This window comes from Colletotrichum gloeosporioides (assembly GCF_011800055.1).
Source record: "Colletotrichum gloeosporioides strain Lc1 chromosome Unknown consensus_12, whole genome shotgun sequence".
Lineage (NCBI taxonomy): Eukaryota > Fungi > Ascomycota > Sordariomycetes > Glomerellales > Glomerellaceae > Colletotrichum > Colletotrichum gloeosporioides.
Window position 1 is genome coordinate 365,065 of NW_025544657.1, and position 24,265 is coordinate 389,329.

A 24,265-nucleotide genomic window follows, 5' to 3' on the forward strand; every position below is an offset into this window, starting at 1 on the left:
TCGTTCAATGCCACAAGAGACGGTTGCCGGCACGCGGTGTTTCATAATTGTGCCCTTGGTCTGCGGTCATTCCTTCTCAGACCCGCAGGCTTGTACGTGTTGGATTCCTCTCAAAGACTGAAACGGCGGCGATTCTGAAGTTGGCTGAAGTAGAAAGTGCGGATGTGTTTGCGCAATTATGAGAATTTGCTATTCAGTTTGAGAACACCGTTATACCCTATGCGTCTGTTTCAAACGGCTTCTGTCCACAGCAAGAGTGAAAGTAGTTATAGGAGTGCTTGGAATCATCTAGCAGATCTTTGCGCACTTGAACTAAGAACACTTCAACCTGCAGATTTGTCCAGCCCAGGCCCTTTCTAAAAGGGATATTTGTAATCGACCCTAAAGAATCGTAGTTGACAGCTCGACAATAGTCCCCGATTGCTTTCATGAACGGGTCTTTTGGCCATGTGCCCACCGGCACCTTTCTTGTGTCAAACCTCTCATTGACGAAGCCAGCTTCTCTGATGTAGTCTGCAAACTTCCATGCGGCGTAGATGTCCACGCCATACAAGTTGAGAGCCTCCCTCAGGTAGTTCATGGTCTTGATAGGGGCAAAGTCTGGTGGCACCGTGCCGTCATCGCACGAGAACGTGAATGCCATATCAACCAACTCAATCCATCCACCAGGTTTAAGGGCTCTACATGAGTTAGCGGAATATGTCATGTTTTTGAGGAACTGTGGGAAACCTAGGCGGAACTTACTTGTATGCCTGTGCCACTAGCCGAGGCCAGTCTTTAACAGCAGGTGCCATGTTGCGTACATGAACGAAATCGATAGAGTTGTCAGGGTAAAGCCAGTCTGCCTCCACGTCATCGATAGTAAACATAACGTTGGGAGGTACGAATGGAGGCTGTATGGGACTGAGGTCAACGCCAGTGACTTCAGCGTCGGGGTACTCGTCACCCACTATTAGCAAGTCAGCATCCTCGGGCTAATAGAGTAACACAAAGAGCAAGACCCACTGTCTATGGCCCATATCCCAGTGCCGGTACCGATGTCCAGGATTTTCCGAGGGTTATTCAAAGGCGCGTTATGAAGGGCGCCGTCGCACAAGTTGACAACCAGTGCGTGTTTCATGTCTTCGCGTTCCTGTTCAGGGTCATCGTTCGGCAGGAGGTATCTTCCTTCTTTGAACTTGTGATATCGACGTTTGTTTTCAAAGTTATAGTCTCGAATGCTGGGAGACAGCGACATCAATGGGTCCGGTTCAGTCTTCCAGCTATTTTCTGAAGGCGCAGCCTTGTCGACCTCGATCGAAGCCACAGAGTGTGGCCTGACATCCGAGCCCGGCGTCGCGTTCGGCCCTGCAGTCGGTACTGACTCCCAGGGCGTCGGTTCATTTGACATGTTGAGACCGCATGTGACGAGTCAACAGTCGAGAATGCAATAAAGTTTACATTTCAGAGCAGCGAGACCGTCAATGGATAAAGTTGGGACATGCGGAAAAGACAGAGAAGAGGAGAAGGGGGGAACGACATGAGTAGAACCAACACTAGCGTTGATTCCCCCGACCACTCGCGTGAAGGCCGATGGGGCTCGCGTCAACAACCCCGGCTGTATCGAAAGGGGTTCCAACAGTTCCAGCAATCAGCGAAGGACTTCTTCGGCTGACTTCCCTATTGCGGAATGCGATCCGTGCTTTTGAACAATTCATCCGCATCTGGAGCTGCATCTTTCAGTGAAGGCTGAGATCATGTCCCTCTTGTTTGCCCAGGGCCCAGTCAATGCAGCCAATCAACTCAGTACCCTAGTAGTAATCAACTCTTCCGAAAGCCAAGAACATGCCACGAAGGACCAAGCGGCTGGGATCTGTGATTGTGATGAGAAGAGAAAAGCAAATCGCACGCTCTTGGTATGATGAAGTCTCCACCCGGAGCGGGCCGCAGGGCCGTATTCGCCTTTCCACTGAGCCTGAGTCCTTCAATGAAGCAACGTGAATTGCGACGCAGATTTGCATAATGATCAGAGCCTTGATAGGTTTGTTTCTAAGCTTACTAGGAGGGAGCGAAGGAAATCAATCCAAAATCTCTGCGCTCAGAGTCAAGAAAACGCACAAGGATCAACTAACTTGAAATGAAACGGGTAAAATTTAGACATCTGTTGGTCCTGGTTTCAATTTTTGTCGTTATTGCTGCTGTATTATTCTTCTTCTTCTGCTGAATTTCTTGACTTCATTGCCGCCATTTTCGCCGTTGTATTCGAAGTATCTTGATCCGTCCTTTCCCAGGACCGGTTCTGCTGGTCGGCGCCGCACTAGTGATCGGTACCGAGTGTCGGAGCCGGTGGACGGAACCGATATGACCCACCCCAGAGCGGCAGCCGGAACCGAGAACCAGGCGTATCCCAGGACCATAGATGCAGAAGAAAGGGGACGAAAGATTCATCGTTCACTGAAGGAATGAGGACGGCATCCACATCTGAAATAGAAATCTCGCCACCGGTCAGGAAATGCAGGCAATTCTGTAAGCTAACGAAGTATAAAGAGGCAACACTACGCACCCTTTTACGGTTTGACCTTACGAAACCATCCAACTTCTTTGATTCACTGATCATACATCCTGCCCCAATACTCAATGTCTTACGCTCGTATTGCGCTCGCTGGTGCCACCGGCAACCTTGGCGGCCCCATTCTCAAAGTCCATCTTGACGCTGGTTTCCGCGTCACGGCCCTCACTCGAAAAGGAGGAAACTTGTCAAGACTGCCTATCCACTCAGGCCTTGATATCATGGAAGTCGACATCAACTCTGCCGAATCCCTTTTACCTGCCTTAGCCGGTATCGACGTCGTCATATCGTGCTTGGCCACGCTTGTCATCGGGGGTCAGAAACCACTCATCGATGCCGCCGTCTCTGCCGGCGTCAAGGTCTTCATTCCGGCCGAGTTCGGTATGGATTCCACCAACTCTCTCTGCGCGCAGTTGCCCGTCTGTGCTCCAAAGGTTGCCGTCCAGGACTACCTCCTGAAGATGTCACGGGAAAACCCAGCGTTCACTTTCACGGCCGTTGCGAATGGACTTTTCCTCGATTGGGGTCTCCAGAACGGCCTCATCGTTGATCTTAAAGATCATAAAGCGATACTGTACAACGGCGGCGACGTGCCTTTCAGCGCGACGACGCTCGCCGATGTCGCGGTGGCCGTACTCGGGGTTATTCGGAACCGGTCTCAGACTGCGAACCGCGTTGTGTTTATTCATTCTGCTTTGGTTACCTAAAACCAGCTCATTGGATACGCAAAAGATGTCGACGGGATAGACTGGAGTACGTCTGTCAAAGACACAGAAGAACTCCGCCGCGAGTGTCTCGCAGAGCTTGCCAAAGGCTCAGATGCAGATGTCGATGCTGCGATGCTGGGGTTCTGTTTTTGCGGTTCGCTGACTCTTGCTTATGGCTGTGATTTCTCTAGCAAGCTAGACAACAATTTGTTGGGTGTGAAGGGAATGAGCGACGATGAGTTGCACTCGATGGTGGTCGACTATCTAGGGAAGCTGTGATCTTAGGGAGTGAACACTTAAGGCACCGCAGGACAGTCGGAACATAGCTTCCAACCCTTCTTCCATGTTTGCTTTGATACTCAGTAATAGAGAAACGGTTGCCACCTTTTTGACGTTGACGATTTACGTACTTCCCTAAGCTGGATGTGACTTGCCATAAATCACAAACAAGAGATTTCGTTAAAAGTTTTTTTTCCACAATTTTAAGCTAAATGTTTCTAAAAGAATCTTTATATTCAAGTTTTCATTCAAAGAGATTTTGTACATTTCAGTGCAGGTGTCGAGAAAGCATGGCGAAATAATGGCTGACAAAGATACAGGCTTCTGCTCGCGTCTGACATTACTATGGGCTGGTTGTATTTCTAAGCAACCAAGCGTTGTGGGGCCAGCGCCGTTGTAATCGGGTGTCAGCAATACCGAGTCGGATCAACACGAACCTGTTTTTGTCTTCAGCGCCACTGCATACCTGACCATATTTTTCTTCATTTCAAGCAACAGATTTCCTAGAGCTTTAGCGCTAGAAACATGTCATCTTCCAAACAAAGGAAGCAATATTCAAGTTGCGACAACTGTCGCCGTTCCCGAATCGCATGCAACGCCTCGAAACGTGGCTATCAACCAGGTGATGTAGAATGGCGCGGTTCGTGTTCGCGATGCGCCTTGAAGCAACAACCTTGCACCTTCACCGTAAGTAACCATCGGAAGCGTTGTCATTCGTGCGCCTACAGAGTCTGATATCAAATAGTGGATGAAGAGCGTCAATAAAAAGGGTTCAAGGCCAGAGGCTGCTATGGTATTAGATATGGCAAATGTCCCTGGAGCCAGACTGAGTAAGCCCGATATGAACACATCATTTGAATCAATCGTCAAGCAAGTTCTCGAACCTTCTCTTGCGCTCTTGGTAGATGGCTGTCCGCTTGTGTAAGAATCACCAAGGAGCCACCCAGGAGATGCCGGACTCTGAGACTGACAAACTTAGCAAAACCTCAAGTGAAGTCAGGACCACACCGGTCATAGAAATGTTCAGGACTCTCGATCGTGACTTGAAACAGGAGGTGGCGTCTCAAGCTCAAGGGAATGAACAGACACCTGACCGTGGAGAAGCAGAGCTAGGGAGCCAAATCGAGGGCTTCTTACGAACGGCCATTAAAGGTTTCGCAGCACGATGGGCCCCTCAGATCCTCCAAAGCCATGGCGGCCTTCCGACGAAATCCGCCGAAGACTTTGTCAGAGAAAGCTGGCGCGCTGCCAGAAGAGACATGCTCAAAGTCATCAACCGAGTATCCTATCAATCCGTATTGGCCTTGTATTTATTCACACAGACCCCGATCCCTACAGGCATCCCTCATGACGAGGTCATGGACGGGATCGATGGTTTGACTTGTCTTCATACTGCGCTTTCCCAGATTCAAAGACTACGGGAACGAAGGAGCCTTGATCACCTCCATGAGCTGGGGTTAGTGGCAGAGTTCGGCTCCTCGCACCATTCTGTCGTTGCCGAGCAGGTCTCGACCAAGTTCCTAGACCTAGAAACCAGACTCTACTGGACGGCAGTGGTGTGGGACACTGAAAGCTCGTTAACTTCAAACCTGAGGGCTTCACTGACATCCGGGTTGAAAGGGGCTTGCTTAGAACCCGTGTGGCTTTTGGCCAGGGCCTTCCTCGTTGGCTCATTCATTCCTCAATCAAAAAGCTGGCTTATCAACGGATTTGAAGTCTACGACAAGACAGCGACTGAGATACTTTCAGCGGCTTCTGTTGCTAACGTCTACTTATGGAAGACAATTACGTCGTTGAAGGAGGCTTTGAGGGAAGGGGTAGACGAAAAAAGCCTTTTGTCAACTTGGGAAGCTACTCTAGACGCATTGGAGATCTACAATATCTCGATCTGCCCCCTTCTCGGGCTCTGCGAGCGGCGGCTCAATTTTCTGAACCAAGAGAGTCGACTGAATTGGTTCGAACTGAATTTGAAGCACTACCTTGGCATTCTGAAGATGGTAGAAGCACTCGAGGCAGCAAGCCGTTCAGACCTACTTGCACAGATAACAGAGACAAGGCAAGAAGCTGAGCGCGAGATTGTTAACGTGCTCAAGTTTGGTACCGAGACCAAATGTAACATACATACGGCGGCCGCGACGGCTCACAGAACGCGCGCCAGTGGGTTGCAGGATTATACTTCTTCAGAAGAATCTGCTGTCTCAATGAGCCCGTGGATCGCTCAGATTGTTGAGTCTGTCTCGCTATTGAGCAAGATAATCCACACCAGGTATCTCGAGAAGAGCATGCAATACGACGCATGCACTTATCTAGTCAGACTGGCCGCTGACGTTTTTGACCACCTTCCGAATGATGTTCGCTGCGTCGGCGACGGTCAGGATAGTCTGCAAAAGCTAAGAGAAATGATAGCCTAAGCCTTCTGCTGGGTGTTTCTAAAACACGTCGTATATAAAGCAAAAATACTGATACGTCTCCCAGTCACGTATTCCCTTCCATAAGTGATCCCTTATCTTTTAACTTCTCTCGTCTAGAGTGTCCCAACGTGTCTTCAACATCTTCTTAAGTAAACCCCGACACTTTGACCGATCAAACTGATGCTCGTCGGGCCAATCACACTCCCAATAGAGAGCCCGAGCTTCCTAAATCCATAAATTCAGCAACAAAACCCCATAATAACCACCAGCCAACTTCAAGGCTTATATGAACCCAGTGCCGGCGTTCCTCTCCAAAGTCCTCCACTCGCCAAACTTTCCAGTCTCCTCCAGGCATGGGCGTCGGTATTGGAATTATCTTGAGTGAGATCAGACTCTTTGTGAGCTCTTTGAAGTACTCTACAGCCGGCCGTGGCTTATCCGTCCGCCAGGGCTCGTCCGCGGGTATCTCCTCGTCCGGCACGTGTGTGTGCGCATCATGAGGAGTGACCTCGCCTGTAGTAGGCACAGTCAATCAGCCTCAGACAGCCCCACGGGTCCTCATCATTATTACCGGTGCAGGTGTCGAGCAGCCACCACATAGCTAAGCCCCCGTCCGCCTGCCCTGAAAGGGCGACAATTCCTTCTGGAATCTTGTCGCCTTCCAACGGCCAGAGCTCAAGCACAACTGGCTGCTTGATTCCGAATTCGCTTTCGGGTTCCGAGAAGAGATGTGAATTTTTAAGGTAGCTCATGCTCTGCGTGGATGTGTAGACCGGCTTCTCGCTCTCCACGTATGTCAAGTAGCGTACTTTGTTTTCGACGACTCCATTGGTTTCGATCAGGAAGAGGGCAAAATCGAGATACACTCACATAGGTCAAATACTCTCTCATTGAACCCGAGGACCCTAAACTTCCCAAGAGGAAGTTCGTCATCGCTACATCCATTCTCAGGGGGGCTCTTTACACACTCGGGTCTGAGCGAGACCATTCGCGGAAGCAGCTCGTAAAACTGCTTGAAACTTTCAACGATGGCATCAAGGTCGTAAAAGGGGCCATATAGAACCGAGATGGGTGTGTGTGTCGACATTGGGGCAATTGATAAGTGAGGTTGTTCTTAAAGTGGAGCCATGAAGGTAGTTGTGAGTTGGGGAGACTGGGGGTGCTTGAATACCTAGGTTCCAGGTTATTTATGTAGGTACCTCCCACCACCACCAACTACGTCGGAGTGAGTGGTTGAGTAGGTACCTCGCATCATCAACAATCGACAATTATAAATGTAGCTATCATAGAAATCTTAAAGAGGAGCACATAGTTATCAAGAGATGAGGCGGCACAAACCGGGAACTGCCACCTACTTGATGGTGCCCTTAACCCGGAATTCATGAGGAATGTTGGTCGACCCGAGGGATCCCGTCGGTAGAATCTTTCAAGTACGGCGCCTCAAAACCGTTCGAAGTTTGTGCGTATGATCACATTGCTTTCAAACATGTGGATGGAGATGTTATTTGTACAGTCTAAAACACAAACTGCGAAAGGGGAAGTTGATGATCGGTCCCCATGACGAGTGGATTACCCCTGGAAAATAGCCCGTTGTGCCGCGTAGATTCCCCCACAGACCGAAACGCCGCCGACCCCTTGTCGTAGAGCGTAGTAACCAACATTTGCCCCCTTCACAACAAACCTTCCGACATCCTCTGTCAATTGATTCCCAACATGGACGACTTCCTGCGATCTGCCCTGGCTTCCAACTGCTTCCTCACAACGTCAAGCTCCATCGTCGCCCAAACCACAGAGATCTTGCCTTTGTCGAATCGGTACATACAGTGCTCGTGAAACTTGATGCCCTTTCCATTGGGAGGGATACCCGCAAACATCGACGTCGGCGTTCCTGTCAGTTGCAATCGAGCGGCGACCTGCTGAGTCTCCTCATCCACCAACAACTCCTGGATCTCGAAACGAAGCCCTGCAACAACTTCGTGGCTCATGTCAAGGTTGCGTGCATAGTCCTGGACGGCGAATGGTCTGTTGTTGTGTCGAAGCTCTTTCCTGCAGAATTTAGGAAACTCGGTTTTCATCGTGCGCTGGTTCATACTGGTGACGTATGCGCGGTACAGCGACCCTAGATCAACCGGTTTATCCGGCATGCTCCGCGTGAGAAACTTCGGCGTCATCTCTGCCGTGGGGTTCTGGGCGCGAATGCCGTCGTTGTCCTGGATCGTCACAATCCTCGAAATTTTGCCCTTCTCGTTGAACCACACGAAGCACTGCTCGTCAAACTCAATCGTCTTCTCGACAGGGTCGGCATTCACCCTCTCATCCACCAGCGTCATCCGGTTGACGTATCTCGCAGCCACGGCGCGGGCCTTCTTGTCGACTAGCATGGTGTCGATCTTGATGTTAAATCCAGCGAGTCCCTCCGTCCGACCCTGGAGGCGGGTGATGTGTTCTTCGCGTGTCTGAGAGTGGCCATTCCGGGTGAGCTCGTCGGCGAGGTGGTTTCCGATGACGTTCCATTTGCTGTTGTTCAAGCAGTCGACATATTCGCGCAAACGAGTGCCGATGTCCACCTGAATTCCCTTGCCATCACCATTCCAGCGGCGCGCTGGGCTTCTGTGCCGATGAGGGCTTTTGATCCCTGAGGGTTGCTTCTCTACAGCCGGCGGAGCCAGGAAGCTCTCGTGAGAGAAGCACGGGGCATCTGAATCTTCCAATGTTACTGTCGTCATCTTCATTATCTTTCTTCGAAATGTCTGTCTGTTTTCGTTCTTGTTTGACGATGAGAGTCGTGATGAAGGACGGACGGCTTTGTCGTTATTATCGTCAATAGCGATGTCATGAGAGGGGTGAACTGATCTTAGCGAAGCGAGCAGTAAGCCGAAAGCTGCTTCAGCAAGGGTCGATCATTAATATCAACGAAGCAGATCCCCCGAATTACCTCAAAATGACCACACCAGCAATAGTCAATCACTCAGAATAGGGAAATAAAATGTCACTACCCAACGAACAGGTCATAATCGACAATGAAAGAAGCCACACGCAGCCCAGCCGCAAGAACGCGATCGAAAATCGGACCCTTGCGCCACGTCTTTTTACAGTTAATGACGTAGAATTCCCCGCATTTCCTGACATCACGTCGTTCTCCCGTGGCGTCCGAACTCGCCAAGCGGGCCGCGCGGACCCCCCAAGCAGGGAAATTTTCTCCCTAAATCACCGATCAGAAAAAGCACGCTCAACAAAAACGACGCGAACTAAGGAGAGGATGGTCCGCCACGCCGAGAAAATCCGGATTGTTCCAGCCGCCCCTGTCAGCAGTTAAGCGGGTGGGTGAGCGAGAGCCTTATTTCTGTGACACCGGCATCGGCATCATGCATGCATACCGCCACCCTGATTCATTGCACTACAGCGGATGAACGGTAGCCGTACCGGGAAGCGGCGCAGGAGCCCCATTTTTGTTTTCTTTTCCTCAGCAGCTGATCGGATCGGGGCCAGGGTTTGTGTAGCTGGTCGGAGTCGGCCAGTACGGCTGGAAGAGAATGCCCGGGTCGGTCGACTTGTAGGCTCCGGGGAACGACACGCCGGAGAAGGTCTTGCTGCCGCCGCCGGAGAGAGAGACTTGGGCGCAGCCGACGTAGAACTGAGCTCCGCCCTCGGTAGCGGCGCCGTGCAGGGCCAGGTGCTCGACGCGGACGAGGTACTCTCCGTTGGCGAGACAGGACGGGATCTTGGTTGAGAGAACCTGAGTGTCTGCGACACAAATCGTCATTAGCACCGAACTGATTCAGCCCTACAGCGCGATTCACGAACTCTCCACTAAATCTAAAATGTCTCTTTCCTTGAAACCACATGCTTTTCGTGGTTCCCTGCCGCCGAAGATCGCACCCACTCGACAACAACATGGCCCGAAAAATTTCAAATTACAGGAGAAATGATTGAGAAAATTGGACACTCACTGTACGACGCCCACTCCAGGCCGCTGCTGGTGATCGTCGGGCGCTCGTGGTAGATCTTGAACCAGACGGCTCCACTGCCGTCCCAGGTTGCCGCCGTCTGGCCGGACGGAACCTTGGCCATGTAGAAGCTCGCGGGCCCGGGATGTCCCACGACGCTGTTTGCCGCGAACCCTATCGTCGAGCCCGCGGTGACCGGGATGGTGGTCACGGTACCCCTGTCCGCGGGATCGGCTTCGTAGCACCGGATCTGCGTCGACGAGACGCCGTCGGTGGGGCCGTTGGAGTAGAAGTTTAAAGTCTTGCGGACATGCTGCCACTCGGGATAGGTCGTGCCGCCGTACACTAGGCGACCGAATGTGTCTGAGTTGATCGACTGAGTTAGCATTATACGAGATTTGGCTGATTTGCTGAGACTTTTGTCTGTTGTTGAGTGATGTTAAAGGGCAGAAGACTAACAGTGGGCTTCAGCTGATGCAGCCGCCAGGAGGGCGAGAGCGGCAGAGAACTTCATGATGGCACAGCTTGCACTAAGAACTGATGGAAACAATGATAGCGGTTGAAATTTGGTTGAGAAAGCTCTGTTAGGTTGAAAGAGAACACTTCACTTCATGCCTCCTTAAGTAGCTCCATAATTACAACTCAGCCCGCACCTGAGAAGACCAACCTACAACTCCGCGCAACTCCTCACAACCTGGTCTTGTGTCTCCATCAAACAGGAATGTGCCAATACTTTAATATCAAAGTCCGTTTTCTCCCCGAGCGCCGGCGAAAATATGGGGCGCATTCCACGAATCTCCGTCGCCGATCCCTTGCCGGCCCGGAGGCTGCGCTCCGAGGAGTAACGTTGACATCCTTGCTGTTGCTCATAAAAGTCCGCCAAGGCTATCGGGGCTCTTTTAATGCAATGCCCTATTCGATGAATATAAATGAAAAATGACACCCACACCTTCCGCACCTCGGGCTTGTATCGGTCCAACGGATGGGCTCATGGTCAGCATGTTGCATTCCACGATCTGGAGTCCCAATGCGTCAGTTGATGACCATTGTTGCTTCTCCCAGGCCTCTTCCCGTAGATTCTGGTCTTCCTCCATTGCCGTATTCACTTCTCCTACTTCTTTTTCTGGATTATCGCTCACCCACTCCCACTCCATCATCTTCACTGCGTCATCGTCCTTGGCCACAGCTCCATGAACTCTCCGGCCCTGACAGGTAGCAAAGTCTTCGCCTCTGGCACTTATCTTCAATGACCTGGATAGCAGGTTGAGAGACCAAGAAAGACGAACTGCGGACCCAAAACCTTTAAGCAAATAGACATGGCTACGAAGATGTTGATAGTACGGTTGATCGCGACAGACGAGATCGGGCGGGAGGTACTCAACTTTTGTGAAGGTTAAAGGTTTATTCGCTGTCGCTGTTTTCTATTGATCATTATTCCGTCCATTCCTTCGTGTACTTCTATTCCCATCATCTGACGTTGAAAACACCACATTTACCGCTAGAGAGCCTAGATGAAATTCTCAGTCCAACTCGTCCTCACGCCATATCGACCAGTGATCGTCGTACTCCTCCTCGGTTTCAGTGACTGTTATGACACACAGTCGTTGTAGCATGACGGTCCAGTCGTTGCGTTTCATGTTGAAATTGGTGAATGCCCTGTCCTCTTCTGTTATGCGAGGAGTTGAATACATGCTACATGAGCGCAGCATCGCTGTGGGGCTATCGGGCCATCCCTCAGTGGGCCGATTGCTTCCCATCGCCTCCCAGGAGAGTTTGACACCAGCTTCATTAAGCAGGTCTTTCATCTCTTGTAAGACTTCATCCTTCAAGAAATCCCAGTGTCGCTCAAGAGCGAAAAGAAACTCGATCTGAAAGCGGTTGCCATAACGACAACGCTCCATGAGAGGATCCTGGCCGTGCAGGGATACCTCCTTCAACTCGGGGAACTCTCCGAGGGAGACGGCGGTGGCGAAGGTGAGCAAGCTCTCTGCAAGCTTGTTGTTGACATGGGTAAGGCGAAGAGACTTGAGGGTCCGCGGAAGCATGTCGACTAGGCGAGTGCCGTCAGGGTCAGGCAAGCTGGTGTCGATACGCCAAAGGCCGAGTCGCTGCTCTGTAGTTGTGTCACCCGGGAGCAACGTCGGCAACAATACAAAAGGAATATCATAGTAACAAGAGGTCCACATGTTTGAAACGCCGAGAATAGAGTCTTGGGCAAGTTGAACATGCTCAAGCTTTTCGAAGGAACGCAGTGTATGAATGGTGGCTGTTCGAATGGCCTCGAGCTTTTCGGCTTCCGTTCCGAAGCGATTCAGGTGCCAAATGCACTGCCACAGCGTCATTTCAAAGGGACCGAGCTCGAGATGCCTCAGGCTATGGCTGCACTTGTTCTTCAGGCCATCGATGATGCTCGCGGGGAACACTTGGTCGTTGATCGTGTTCCTGGGATACTAGCCGTACTCAGCAATTAACTGGAATTTGTGGAGCTCGCCGCGGCCCAGAGTGAAGCTCTCCAAATTCTTGATGCCTGCGATGAGGGTATCAAAATCACTGGCTCGGAGGGAACAATTTGTCAGGCGCAAGGTCTTGAGCTTGGAGGTGACGTAGGTAGTTTCAGCGAATCGTTCGCCCAAGCCTCCTATTCCGTGAAGTTCGAGTGTGGCCAGGTTGCGGCAGCGGTTGAAGATCATGTGCGTGTCTCGAAGGTCAAAATCGGTGATCTTGTCGTAACAGGAGGCACGGTATATAAAGCTGAGGGTATTAATGGAATTATACCTGGCGCGGCCGTACTGGTTCATGGACTGTATAAAGCCCGCATGCTTGTTGAGAGGAAGCTCCATGTGTAGCTCGAGATGTTCCAAATTGGTGGCACGGTTGAGAATCTCAGGAAGCCAGTCGAAGCCAAAGGTCTCCCGGCTGGGAGCTTTCCAAGTCTTACCGACCCTGCCACTTTCAATGTGCAGATTGGGAGTCAGGTTGACTTCAAGGTGCTTGATGGAGGTGGCCAAGTCATCGATGCCATTTGCAAGGCTCCGCTTGCCAGCAGCCTCCAGCGCGTCGGGGTCTGGAACGTGGTCGCCTGCCAAACTTTGCAAAAGCCTAAACAGGATCTGCTCTTGTTTCCAACCCAGCCAGGGGTGCTCCCGAATCTCGTGGTAGTTGTAATTGAAGTAGACGTGGTGAAAGAGGTAGGGTCGCGCAAGCCTGTGGTAGCGGAAGCAGGTCTTTGAGAATGAGACGAGTGCCTTCTGGCTCTCGCGTTCCTCCTGGTGACTTCCGCAATTTCGACCGTCGCAGTGGCGACAAAGGACTTCAAGAATGGGAAGAATGAGCTCGTCCGGCAGGTCGATGAGCTGGGCCAATTCGGTTTCCATAGCAGCTGCTTGGGGCGCCTCCCGACTGCTAGTCGCTAGTAGACCCTTCATCTCGTCAGTGTACAGGACGAGAGGATGTGGAGTTGACGAAGGAGGATGATCTTACAGTTAGAAGTCGAAGGAGAAACATTCGAGGGAGTTGGTGATCTGACGAAGAATGGCCGTTGTGGAAGCCAAGGCCCCTGGGACATGTGGGCAGCCGTTGGCCTAGCGTTTGTTGTACAGATGGGTACAAGAATCTCCAGGGCAAATAACCTTGAATATGGCTGCTACTGACCCGGAAAAAAAAAGCAGAAGCTGGGTAGACGATGAAGATGTGAGGTGTGGAAAAAGAATCCAGAGTAAGGTAGTTGAGGCCGGTGGGTGAATGGGAGACGGAATGTCGATTGCGGATGGTTTGGGAAGGAGCGACCAAACAAACCATTGCAGGTTCCTGCATCATGTTGAGTTCGCCGTCCGCGCTTTCCAAAGTTTGGTCACCAGGTATCAGGGAAAGCAGGCCAGGGCAGAAGGAGCTCCCCTCCACGATCCGGACCGTTTGCCCCATTTCTGCAGACATTAGCTGATACAACTTCAATTATATGAATTGATGAAAACCTTTCAACCCGGAAGGCTGGAACGAGGTCGATTGACGCGAGGCAATACGGCTTGGGCTTCAGCTGTTACATTATCGACAAATGCCCGAAACAAATACAAAATCATATTGAACCAGACACTATGCTGCTCGACTCAATATCGTCGAGACCTCAATCTTCACTTTCCCAGTCGGATTCAGAGTCGGGTCTAGAGTATGTTTCGTCCAGATATTTCCCAGGGTCCTCTTCGTAAAACGTATCTTCAGTCCATCCGTAGGCTTTGTTCAGCCGCTGACCGAGCACAAGAGCCGAGTCTCCTTCAAATTTGCCCTTGTAAGGCGGAGAAACCACAAGAAGCTTGCACCCGAACCTAGACGATTCAAATGCATGGTTCAATCCATCTGCTGTACGGATCAAGTTGAATGCCAACTCCTTTATCGCCAGATTAAACGCAGGCCAGCCGACCGCTTCACGCGGCTCGGACTTTCTGATCAAGTTTCTGAACGTCTCAACCATATCCTCGTATTCGACTTCGATGGTTGGTGACGCAGGCACCGGCTCCCTCGCACTAGAGATCATATCAAGTTGAGACCGGCTAGATGATCGGGACTTGTCCCTCTGCTTGCGACTCTCGACCAGTTCCTCAGAAGGCTGTTGGGGCTCCACTGCGAGTGCCGTCCAGTCGGTCTCGCCATTGGCCTTGGCGTGATCATACTGCTTGTAGAGATACGCGAAGCTGTCCTGGATCAGGTCCTCGTACAAGAAAGCCAGTCTCGCGCCCGCTTTCTCGGCAACGATCTCGTCCAGTCGCTCCAATGCGCCGTCGATAAGACCATCGTCAAGAGCCTTCTTGGTAAGCACGGGGCCAAGATCTTTCTTAAGCCGGTTGAGCTCCGCCTCGAGCTCTTGAGCCCGGGTGACGAAGGACTGAGCTTTCTTTCGCGAAGGAACCGGCCCCTTCTGTGCCAGTGACAGATTCACGGCCGCGCTCAACGACAGCAATCCCATCGTCTCAAACGCATCTCGTTGGAGCGTTGCTCCATACTTGTCAAAGTCGGTCTTGAGGTACAGCTTCGAGAGTTGTTAAATCCAGCTATGTGCCTTTTGCGGGGTCGTTTCCGGCTGGCACAGTTGGAGAAGGATGTGAAGAGGGGGGTCGCTGTTCTGAACATCCTGTGGCTTGCCCTTCAGTTTGATGTTGGGGTTTCCCACGGCATCGACCCCGTTCGACACACGCTTGAACAGCTTAGAGTCCCTGGTCAACTGCCTCTTCAGTAGAGACTGCAGTCGGACGTAGTCAAGATGCGCAATGTTCGATAGCTCTTGCAAAATGATGGATTTCCGGAGCTTGTCCGAGCCTGCGTCATCAGGTCGGCTCAGTAGTTGATCCGCATAAGACGAGATCACGGTACCTTTGATGGCACTGTGAGCAGCATCCAAGACGGCGCTGCTGGCGTGCATGTCGGCTTTGAGAGGAAGGGACCTTCCCTTCTCATCAGCGATAAGCTCCGGGCGGATGGGGAACCAGGCGGCAACTTCCCGAGCAAACATCGCCGGCTGAGACGCGAGCGAATCCAGGTATGCCTCGTAAGCGATCTTGCGGTCGCGAATCAAGTCCTTGGGATCCGGGAGAGGGTCTTCTTTTACTTTCTTGGCCGCAGGCTGGGCCTGAGGAGCACCCCGTGACCAACCTGGAGCATTTGAATGCCCTGCTCAAGTGCATCGACGGCCGCATCTGCAGTAGGCGCCACAGGGGTACTAGCCAGCTGTGGAGAGTTTCTGTTGCTGAGAAGAGTTCGGGTCAACCAGGCGAGATCAAGCTGGTCGACCTCCCGACGCTTGCGCGGAATCTTACTAACTCCAGCTTCTTGGAGAATGAAATTCGCGATGTCGTTGAGCCTCTGCAGAAGGAACAATTGGCGGCACAAGATCATCTCCCCGATTCCTTTGGGGAGCATATTTCCCATTCTGAAGGCCCACGCGATCTCATTCATCTTGGAGCGTGGGATTTGCACCGCTTGTCCGTACTGGTCGCTGTCAATGAACATAATGTAGGCGTCCCTGAAAGTCGCATTGACGCGGAGCTCGTGAGTCTCCATTCTCCTCTCGATGAAATCTTTGTCGTTGACCCTGTACTGGTCAATTAGGTCCGGGACAGCACGGTTGGCCATGATGTCGAGGAGGCGGTCCTCGTCGGGATCGGTCAGATCACGAAGGTTCCACTCGGGCACGAGGCTAGACAGCACACCGCCGTGAGCCGAGTCCTCGGGGTGCCGTGGGATATTCTCGCCGTCGTTGAGTTTGAGGATGCACTGGCGTCGCTGGTCTTTGTCGAGCGCGTCCCAGTGCCTCTGGAGCCGGCCCTCGTACATGTCCCATTTCTTCCGGAGTGTCTCGTGTTCTTCCTGCACTTGGACATTGTTCCCGATCTGACCGGAACGCCCGTTCGCGTTGTTGTATCGTCGAGAGTTGTAAGCGTTCATCGTGGCGAAATAAAGGAGATGAATTATGTGTAGGGCCCTTTAAACACAAGGGACTGAATGAAAAGAATAAAAAAACGGGCAGAGTAGAGGGAGAGGAAGGTTCCGTACATGAGTGTGAAGAAACCCCTCCCAAAAGATCCTGGCTAACTGCGTTGCGCCAACGAATGTGAGCGTGACAAACTGTTAGAGAAAGACTCCAGTATCCCCACCGCAGCCTCCATCGACACCAATGATAGGTTGTGAATAGGGTTCAATTAATAGGGAAGTATTGCTTTTTTAGAATAGCACTTCCCCCAAACGGCATTTTTCGTGAGGCGCGGAGAAAGTAGCTTGGTATCAAAAATGAATTTCTAGCGGTTCGTCTCTTGGCCGATACTTCAGCGAGGTATCTTCACCCCCGATCGGGTGGTGAGCCACCAGCCACATTACCACATGCAGAGGCTACTGGATGGAGTATTGTGACAGACATCGTATCTACTAGAGCCGTTGGCATGTTTTCCGCACAGATTCATCGTCTGTTCCTACTCAGTCAACTATGAATCAACTTTCTACTCACAAAGTAGACGCCATCCGTTCCTTCGCTCGCGCAGATTCAATCCAGCAATTGAAGACCAGACTTGTAAGTGGCGACCACACTCACACGTCGACCTTGGAGCTAGACTATGACCGACGGCGCATATGAATTTTCAGCCATACGATGGAATAGGACACCACAGAAATGCCCCTCTCCCGCCGGCAGGATGTTTCGTTCCACTTGTCAGGGCTCGGGTGGCCGCTGTGCCTAGCGCCCGAATTCATCCTTGACGCCTTTCACTTGTAAGGCTCGCGTAAGGGTTGCCTAGCACGAGGCTGGTCTTGTTGGAAACAGAGGCGGGAATGATGGGGCAGTGACGCCCACTGACCTGGCATGCTCTGAGGGTTGAGTAAGAGGTATAAAACAGACTGGTCTACATCTGGTTATAGATGCAAAGGGTAGGAGCTTGATGTGGAATAGATACGCTGTGTAGCCCTATGTATGGAGAGATTCACCAAGAGTTTTGCTATGGATCCGGGCAGTGTCCACCACGCACCCGTGAGATCCGTATATCGCCGCTGTTGTCCTTGTCTATTATCGTCATCGGCCGTAGCCTATCTTTGTCGTCGTCCGTCGCCCCTGTCTAATTATTAGGTGGACTATGATTGGAGTTATAGAGCACACTGCCCATAGCCAAGGCCCAACTGACACCCGGCTAGCAATACTAATCACCAAATCTTGTCAAACAGCCAAACATGGAACGTTTACCACCAATTGGGAAGCTGTGCCCGTAGCTAATTCTATCCTTCTGGACGGATTGATTGCGCCTTCAGATCCTGTGACCAGAAACCCTTCCGTGGCACTCGATCTCAGTTGGCGCAATTGCCATTTCATCTGCTCCGGACGCAAGGTCCCGCGAGAGGTACATGTTGACCCGAAATTTCACATTTCCTTCCTGAAGATAGTTATTTCTACCTCGCACAAGACGATAATTTTGCACACTAACCCCCTAGATCTATTATTCCCCAATTGCAATCCGAATGTGTGAAAATCATGCCACGTTAAAACTCCAACCACTTAAAGGAGGGGCATGGATGAGATGCCTGTATGCTCCAAAGCAAGCGGCTATTTAGCACATCGAGGATGATTTACACCGTGGCAACTCAATAAGTAAATAATCGGCCAAGTCACATTGCCAAGACATTCCCTAAAAGATCATCAGATCGCCAAGAGCTACCAAAAGTAATGAATACAACTATCCCCTCCCGCCGAGATGGCAGCATCCGATCTCTCAATCCTTGGATCTGGGAGGTCTTGGCTCACTGCCAATCTTGCAGTCAATTATTAACCTCCCATCCCGACGGGATCATCGCATCACTCAAGCATTGGTCACTGCGACAACAGATCTGATGCATCAAGTTTATTATTCCTATCAAGCACATCCCCAGCCAAATCTCAGCAAATGGGAAACCCCGGCGACCAAGACAGGCCCCAAAGGGTATGAAGTCTCAAAACATTCATTTCCATCATCAAAAAGAAAAAAGGCCAGCGCGTTCACTCATCCTTCAATGAGAGGGGATCCCAACTCCTTCATATGCAAACTGAAAAATAGAGTGAGCTGACAACCTTTGGAAACTGCCCGCGGGGCATTCTGCGTACGCACGGAACGTCTTCTCGTCGCGTACCTCAACCCCGCGGTAGCCCCCGGTCTATACCTCGTGGCGAGGGCCCCAGGCGAGACGCTTAAGCGCCGTTGCCGTTGTAGGCAATCAGGTTGGGGGAGCTGTTGAGGCTGCCGGTGATCTTGTTGGGGGTGGCCAGCGCCTTGATGCGGGCGACGATCGAGGCGGGGGTGGACAGGCCCTCGACAGACTGGAGGTAGTTGACGAGACCGGCGACGTGGGGGGAGGCCATGGAGGTGCCGGAGATGGTGTTGGTGGCGGTGGTGGAGCCGATCCAGGTGGAGAGGATGGAAGAGCCGGGGGCGAAGACGTCGAGGACACTGCCGTAGTTGGAGTAGGAGGCGATGGCCCAGGTGCTGGTGATGGCACCGACGGTGATGGCGTTGGCGGCGCTGGCGGGGGAAACGTTGGCGGCATTCTGGGCATCGTTACCAGCGGCGACGACGGTGGTGACACCGGCGTTGTAGGCGGAGTTGACGGCAGTGGTCCAGGCGGTGGAAGCGGGACCGCCGAGAGACAAGTTGATGACAGACTTGCCGGCACGGCCGTTGCTGGTGATGTCGTTCACAGCCCAGTTGTAACCGGCGAGAATGACGGAGGTGGAGGCAGAGTTGCCGACGAAGACCTTGACGGAGACCAGGGTGGTGAGCTTGGCGACACCGTAGGTGGTGGAGCCGATGGTTCCGGCAACGTGGGTGCCGTGGCCGAGGGTGTCGGTGTGGGCACCGCCGGCAGCGTTGTAGCCCAGAGTAGCACGGCCACCGAAGTTGGTGTGGGCAGTGTTGATGCCGGAGTCGACGACGTAGGCGTAGGTGCCAGTGCCGGCGGCGTTGTCGTAGACGTAGGTGGTAGAGCCGGAGGTCTTGTGGGAAATAGTACCCAGGCCCCAAGGAGCACCGGTCTGGCTCACGATGGCAAAGAGAGTCCAAATCTGGTCACGCTCAACGGCAACGACCTATTGGATGTCAGCATGGGATTCATGGTTGTTTGGTTGAATTCAAGCTCACATCAGGGTTCTTCTTGATCTCCTCGATGGTGGCATCGTCGAACTTTCCGGCGTAGCCGTGGAACTTGTTGAAGGAGTAGTTGCGCTCGATACCAGCGAAAGCACGCTTGTCGAGGTTGCGGCTCTGGAGCTGGCTGACCCAGTCCAAGTGGCCGTCGAGGTCGCGGGCAGAGACGCCCTCCTTGAGGGTGACGATCCAGCCGTTGGGAACGGTCTGGACAGAGAACTCAGAAGGCTTCTCGACGGGAGCAGCGAAGCCGCAGGCAGCAGCCGCGAGGATAGCGAAGCGCTTGAAGCCGACCATGATGATAGATTAACCGAGATGCTGGGATTGGAGTTGGGAATCTCAGAGAAGAGGTGAGCGTGGTGAGGAAAAGAAAACACCTTCATCGTGGGCTTTTCGTGAATGTTATATACTTCTGGATCCCCGCGATGGAGCTCTTCGATCTCGAGGCTTTCCACATCTAGATGGCATGAAAGGCCTTAGGTGATCCAGGCAGTCGATGGTGTGGCACCGCCGTGTATGCGGCCAAGCCGTGAGGCTTCCTTCGAGAAGCTGTACGTACCAAGCTGCACCCCGGTCGACATCCATCCACTTCCACAGGGTCCAAGCCATGGCGAACACCGTTCAACTTGGAATATGCAGCCCAAGACGCCATGTTGGTTGCAGCGAGCGAGACAAATCGATAAGACGATGCAAGAAGGGGAAGGAGAGTACGAATGGCGCCATGTGGCGACATGAATCGGCCATCCCAGAAAGCTTGTGCGACGACATCAAAATGAGGAAGTTGATTGACATTGATGTTGTTGATGCAGCGGTCGGCGGGGAGGAGGTTATGTAGGTCGGACTTGGCATTGCAACAGAGCTATCAAATGGTCGCGCGTGAGGTCGAGGTTGGGCAGCAGACAAGCCGGGCTGGCGGCTCAGAGCGTTGCGCCGTCACATGAGGCGTGCAGCCAGTGAGTTGCATTGAGCATCCGAGAACGACAGAAAGAACGCAAACAAGCTCATTCTGCGGGTGTTGAAAATGCGACTCGTTGGAGGTTGGACGACCGACTGATTTCTGGCATACTGGGTGAAGTTGGCGACGGGTATTTCGCGGTGACAACACCGGCAGTTGATAGAGCTATCCCAATCAGAAGCAGCTTTAGCCACTGAGATCGACTTGCCAAAGGTCACCGGGGGCAAATCCGCCAATAGAAAGGGTTACGCAAGAGACTATCGAACATTAGCAATTTGCCTCAGAGACCAGTGCCGTGAGCGGAACGTCAGTGCCAAGGCTAGATTATGCATAAAATAGAGGATCCATTAGGTGACCGCTCTGTTGTCTAAACCCCTGTTGGCTGGCCGAGGACCGACGACCCCTTCCGTGGGAGACATGAAGATGGGGTATACGTACAGCAAGTTGTGACTGGGTAATTTGAGGTCGGCGGGTAACTCGAAGTCAACTATAGCGTGAATTTCCTGGTAAACCTCGCAGGCTCCGGGCCCCTGCCAGATCTGTCCCCGCCATTGTGCTCAAGTCGCCTTCGGAAGGCGTTCGGGTTTACGTTCGGGTCTCTTGCGGATGTGTGGTGCACGATACCAAAGACAGTAGTCAGTTGTGGTTCGTCGGATGGGGGGTTGATCCTCGTGCGTCTACACGATGTAACCCCAAGTGAGATATCTCGCCTTCCCTTTTCGGAGATGGGCCGTGCTGCGTGGCAGTCGGCGATCGGAGGGGTATGTAAAGCTCTGGGGTATTGGGGGCTTTTTGGAGCTCAAATGGACCCAGGAAACGATGGTGAGGGCTAGACGTCAAATGGCGAATGATTCGTGATGGCTGTCGAGGATGACTGAAGCCATGCGATGGCACACGAAGATGTGGGATGGAGGTATGCTGTCGGAGTCAGGACGCGGGGACCGTTACATACAGACATCGGTCTGTTGGTGTCAGGCGCCCTAGGTAAGGCGGTGGACAGCGACTGAAAGCTACATTCCGTAGGATCGAGGTCCGCAGCCGGAGGGATGTATTTCGTAATGATGTGACGCAAAGGGACCCAGATAAGAATGCCTGCTCGTCAGTCAGCTTTCTTGATTGTTGCTCATGTGCAGTTCAGCTTGCGATGATGATAGGTCGTCTGCAAGAGCTGTAAAATGTGCAAATGCGCGCAGAACAAGCAAACCCTGGCGAAGTTTGTTCAGGTGGTTGGAAAAGACGAACGGTCAAGCTCATGTGGAAGAGAGAATGGGGAAGCAGGCCGGTAGATCCCTGATGGAGCACTCACGCAATGGGGGCCGCAGCTACCTCCCCCTCACCACCAAAGAGCTTCCCAGCACCATCCTTCTTTCCTACCCCGCTGCCAATCACGATAAGGCGACTGGGCCACGAGAGATCTCGGCAGCTGCTGGTCTGTGCTGGAAAGCGATCAGGTCCAGGCCTGGTTCTCAGGTGTGTGTTGCTGATGCCATTCGACGTTGTTTTGATGTTGTTTTGGTCTGCTCAGTGTCTCCGAATGCTCAGTGGACGCCATCAGCGCCCGACCCCTGGTTCCTGAGCAAGATCCCTGCTAACGTCTGTACGCTGTACAATACAATCCTTGAATGTTTGTTAGCGTGGTACTTCGTTATAAGACTGTCTCTCTTTAGTACCTACTTCAGCCTGTAGGAAATATTCTATTGTCTTAGAAATCACGAGGCGATTCAGGTAGAGGGTGTAACAAACTTTCAAGGATTGTATTGTACGCCGTCAGCAGCCACTTTCATTGTGTTGGAATAGGGTTGCCGAGACATGTTTAACTGCTATTTCTTTAGATCAGTCTTGTGGCTATATTGATCCAATCTCTTGGGATAGAAATGACTTACGCCACAGCATCATCTTCCGAGCCCCCGATCTCCCGCAGCGAACACCAGGATTGAGCCACGATCCACGAAGGGGTGTACACCTCGTAGGGGGGTCTAAAAAGCAAGTAGGGGGCTGTGGTAGTGCTAGAAGAATAGATCTTCTAGGCTATATAAGTATAACTTTCCCCTTATAGTTTACTCTACTATATCTAAACTATCCCTAAGTTATACCTATATCTAAATAAAATAAAGACTATATTATAGTAGAATATAATTATAATAGATATTAATAATAAAGTTATATTATTCTTAGTATATACTATATATATATTATAACTAATAACTTATAAGAAAATACTTACTACTTTTCTCTTCTATATAATAGAGATATACTATATATATATAGAACTTATTCCTAAAATATACTATTTTTAAGCTAAATATCTCTAATATCTTAACTCTATTCTTTTAAAAAATCTATATATAATAAACTCTCTTTTAACCCTAATTAACTTTACTAGCCTTTTAGCTATATTTATAGATAATAATCTATTTTTTAACTTTAATATTTTTTTTACTTTAGATAATATTAAGTAATAAAAAGAAAAATAAAGATAATTTAAAGAGAATAATCTTATTATAAACTTAACTTATTATATTACTTACTAGCTTAATACTTAAACTTACTAGTATAATAATTTATCTAAAAATAATATATAGAATAAAGGGGGTATATTTTATAAAATAAACTTAACTAAAGTAAACTTCTTCTTAATTTATACTACTTATATACTCTATATATACTAAATATATATATAGGATATAATTAGGATTTAAAGTATTCTTATTACTTAAGGTAGAGGCTACTAAATTACTATATATACTATATATAACTATCTTACTACCTTAATATATCTTAAGACTTATCCTAATAGAGTTCTTTACTATATTTCCTATAATATTTAAAATAGAAACCTTTTATATTCCTATATATAGAAACTTATTTTAGATATTACTTAAACTATTTAATATTTAAACTATAAGAACTCTAAGATTATAAAGAGTTTATATTTAATTCTAAAGTAGGTTTAGTCTCTATATATACTAAATATATACTAATACTATTTTAGACCTAAAAAAGATATAAATTAGGTTTAATATTAATCTTACTAATATAGTAGTATTAAGTATTATAAGTTTATATACTTTTTAATTATAATTCTAAGTATAATATAAAATAAGGGGGACTTTATTAAAACTTTATAAGAATTATATTTTATAAAGGATACTTATAAGGCCTCTAAATTAATTATAAATAAGTTAATTAAATATATATAAAAGTTTATACTTAACCTCTATATATACTATATATATACTAATAAGATAAATAGCTTTTATATAACTTTTTAGTATAAATAGTAGAGGTATCCTAATAGCCCCTATATATAAAAGCTATAGTTTTTATTTTAAAAACCTAGAAAAACTTACTAATACTAGATATTTTAGATATTTAAATAATATAGTATAAATATTATCTCTATATCTTTTTAGTATAAGCTAAGTATATATATATTATAAATCTTTTATATTAGTTACTTAAAACTAAGCTTTTTAAAGCTATAATACTTTACTTATAGTATACCTATTAAGTAAAATAAAGTTAATATTAAGTATCTTTATAATATAATTAAGATAAGTAGCTAATATAAGGTTAAGATAGATTATATATATATTAGAAATATAGAGGTAAGCTATTAAAACTATAGTAAGTAATAAATATAAAGTATTATCTATATATACTTATTATATATTAAGCTTCTCTTATTTTTAAAATAATAATAGAATAAATATATTACTATATAGAGTTAAGCTTAACTTCTATATACCTCTTAACTTTACTAAGTTTCTATTTATT

The 24,265-nt window shown here is 49.7% G+C and overlaps 8 protein-coding genes and 1 pseudogene across 9 annotated transcripts; 2 read left to right on the plus strand and 7 right to left on the minus strand.

Moving 5' to 3' along the window:
- Window positions 1-217: 217 nt before the first annotated feature.
- GCG54_00000456 (Secondary metabolism regulator LAE1) lies at window positions 218-1,390 on the minus strand (the record flags this gene model as incomplete). Its single annotated transcript, XM_045400594.1, has 3 exons — window positions 218-680; window positions 745-949; window positions 1,006-1,390. 3 exons carry the CDS (start codon window positions 1,388-1,390, stop codon window positions 218-220), a joined length of 1,053 nt encoding a protein of 350 aa, XP_045269569.1.
- A 1,226-nt stretch (window positions 1,391-2,616) lies between these two features.
- Window positions 2,617-3,255, plus strand: GCG54_00000457 (uncharacterized protein; the record flags this gene model as incomplete). Its single annotated transcript, XM_045400595.1, has 1 exon — window positions 2,617-3,255. One exon carries the CDS (start codon window positions 2,617-2,619, stop codon window positions 3,253-3,255), a length of 639 nt encoding a protein of 212 aa, XP_045269570.1.
- Window positions 3,256-4,059: 804 nt separating this feature from the next.
- GCG54_00000458 (uncharacterized protein) lies at window positions 4,060-5,945 on the plus strand (the record flags this gene model as incomplete). Its single annotated transcript, XM_045400596.1, has 2 exons — window positions 4,060-4,221; window positions 4,482-5,945. The coding sequence occupies 2 exons, from the start codon at window positions 4,060-4,062 to the stop codon at window positions 5,943-5,945; spliced, it is 1,626 nt and encodes a 541-aa protein (XP_045269571.1).
- Window positions 5,946-6,141: 196 nt separating this feature from the next.
- On the minus strand, window positions 6,142-7,032 carry GCG54_00000459 (annotated as a pseudogene). The gene is made up of 2 exons: window positions 6,517-7,032; window positions 6,142-6,458 (listed from the first exon to the last, which is right to left on the minus strand). Coding segments are annotated over exons 1-2 (833 nt in total).
- Window positions 7,033-7,642: 610 nt separating this feature from the next.
- On the minus strand, window positions 7,643-8,671 carry GCG54_00000460 (uncharacterized protein; the record flags this gene model as incomplete). The annotated part of the gene is made up of 1 exon (XM_045400597.1): window positions 7,643-8,671. One exon carries the CDS (start codon window positions 8,669-8,671, stop codon window positions 7,643-7,645), a length of 1,029 nt encoding a protein of 342 aa, XP_045269572.1.
- Window positions 8,672-9,408: 737 nt separating this feature from the next.
- GCG54_00000461 (Polysaccharide monooxygenase Cel61a) lies at window positions 9,409-10,406 on the minus strand (the record flags this gene model as incomplete). Its single annotated transcript, XM_045400598.1, has 3 exons — window positions 9,409-9,689; window positions 9,896-10,294; window positions 10,352-10,406. 3 exons carry the CDS (start codon window positions 10,404-10,406, stop codon window positions 9,409-9,411), a joined length of 735 nt encoding a protein of 244 aa, XP_045269573.1.
- Window positions 10,407-11,412: 1,006 nt separating this feature from the next.
- On the minus strand, window positions 11,413-13,317 carry GCG54_00000462 (uncharacterized protein; the record flags this gene model as incomplete). Its single annotated transcript, XM_045400599.1, is given in 2 exon segments — window positions 11,413-12,334; window positions 12,353-13,317. 2 exon segments carry the CDS (start codon window positions 13,315-13,317, stop codon window positions 11,413-11,415), a joined length of 1,887 nt encoding a protein of 628 aa, XP_045269574.1.
- A 695-nt stretch (window positions 13,318-14,012) lies between these two features.
- On the minus strand, window positions 14,013-16,324 carry GCG54_00000463 (uncharacterized protein; the record flags this gene model as incomplete). The annotated part of the gene is made up of 3 exons (XM_045400600.1): window positions 14,013-14,912; window positions 15,012-15,532; window positions 15,601-16,324. 3 exons carry the CDS (start codon window positions 16,322-16,324, stop codon window positions 14,013-14,015), a joined length of 2,145 nt encoding a protein of 714 aa, XP_045269575.1.
- A 2,257-nt stretch (window positions 16,325-18,581) lies between these two features.
- On the minus strand, window positions 18,582-19,830 carry GCG54_00000464 (Alkaline proteinase; the record flags this gene model as incomplete). The annotated part of the gene is made up of 2 exons (XM_045400601.1): window positions 18,582-19,475; window positions 19,528-19,830. The coding sequence occupies 2 exons, from the start codon at window positions 19,828-19,830 to the stop codon at window positions 18,582-18,584; spliced, it is 1,197 nt and encodes a 398-aa protein (XP_045269576.1).
- Between the last annotated feature and the right edge of the window lie 4,435 nt (window positions 19,831-24,265).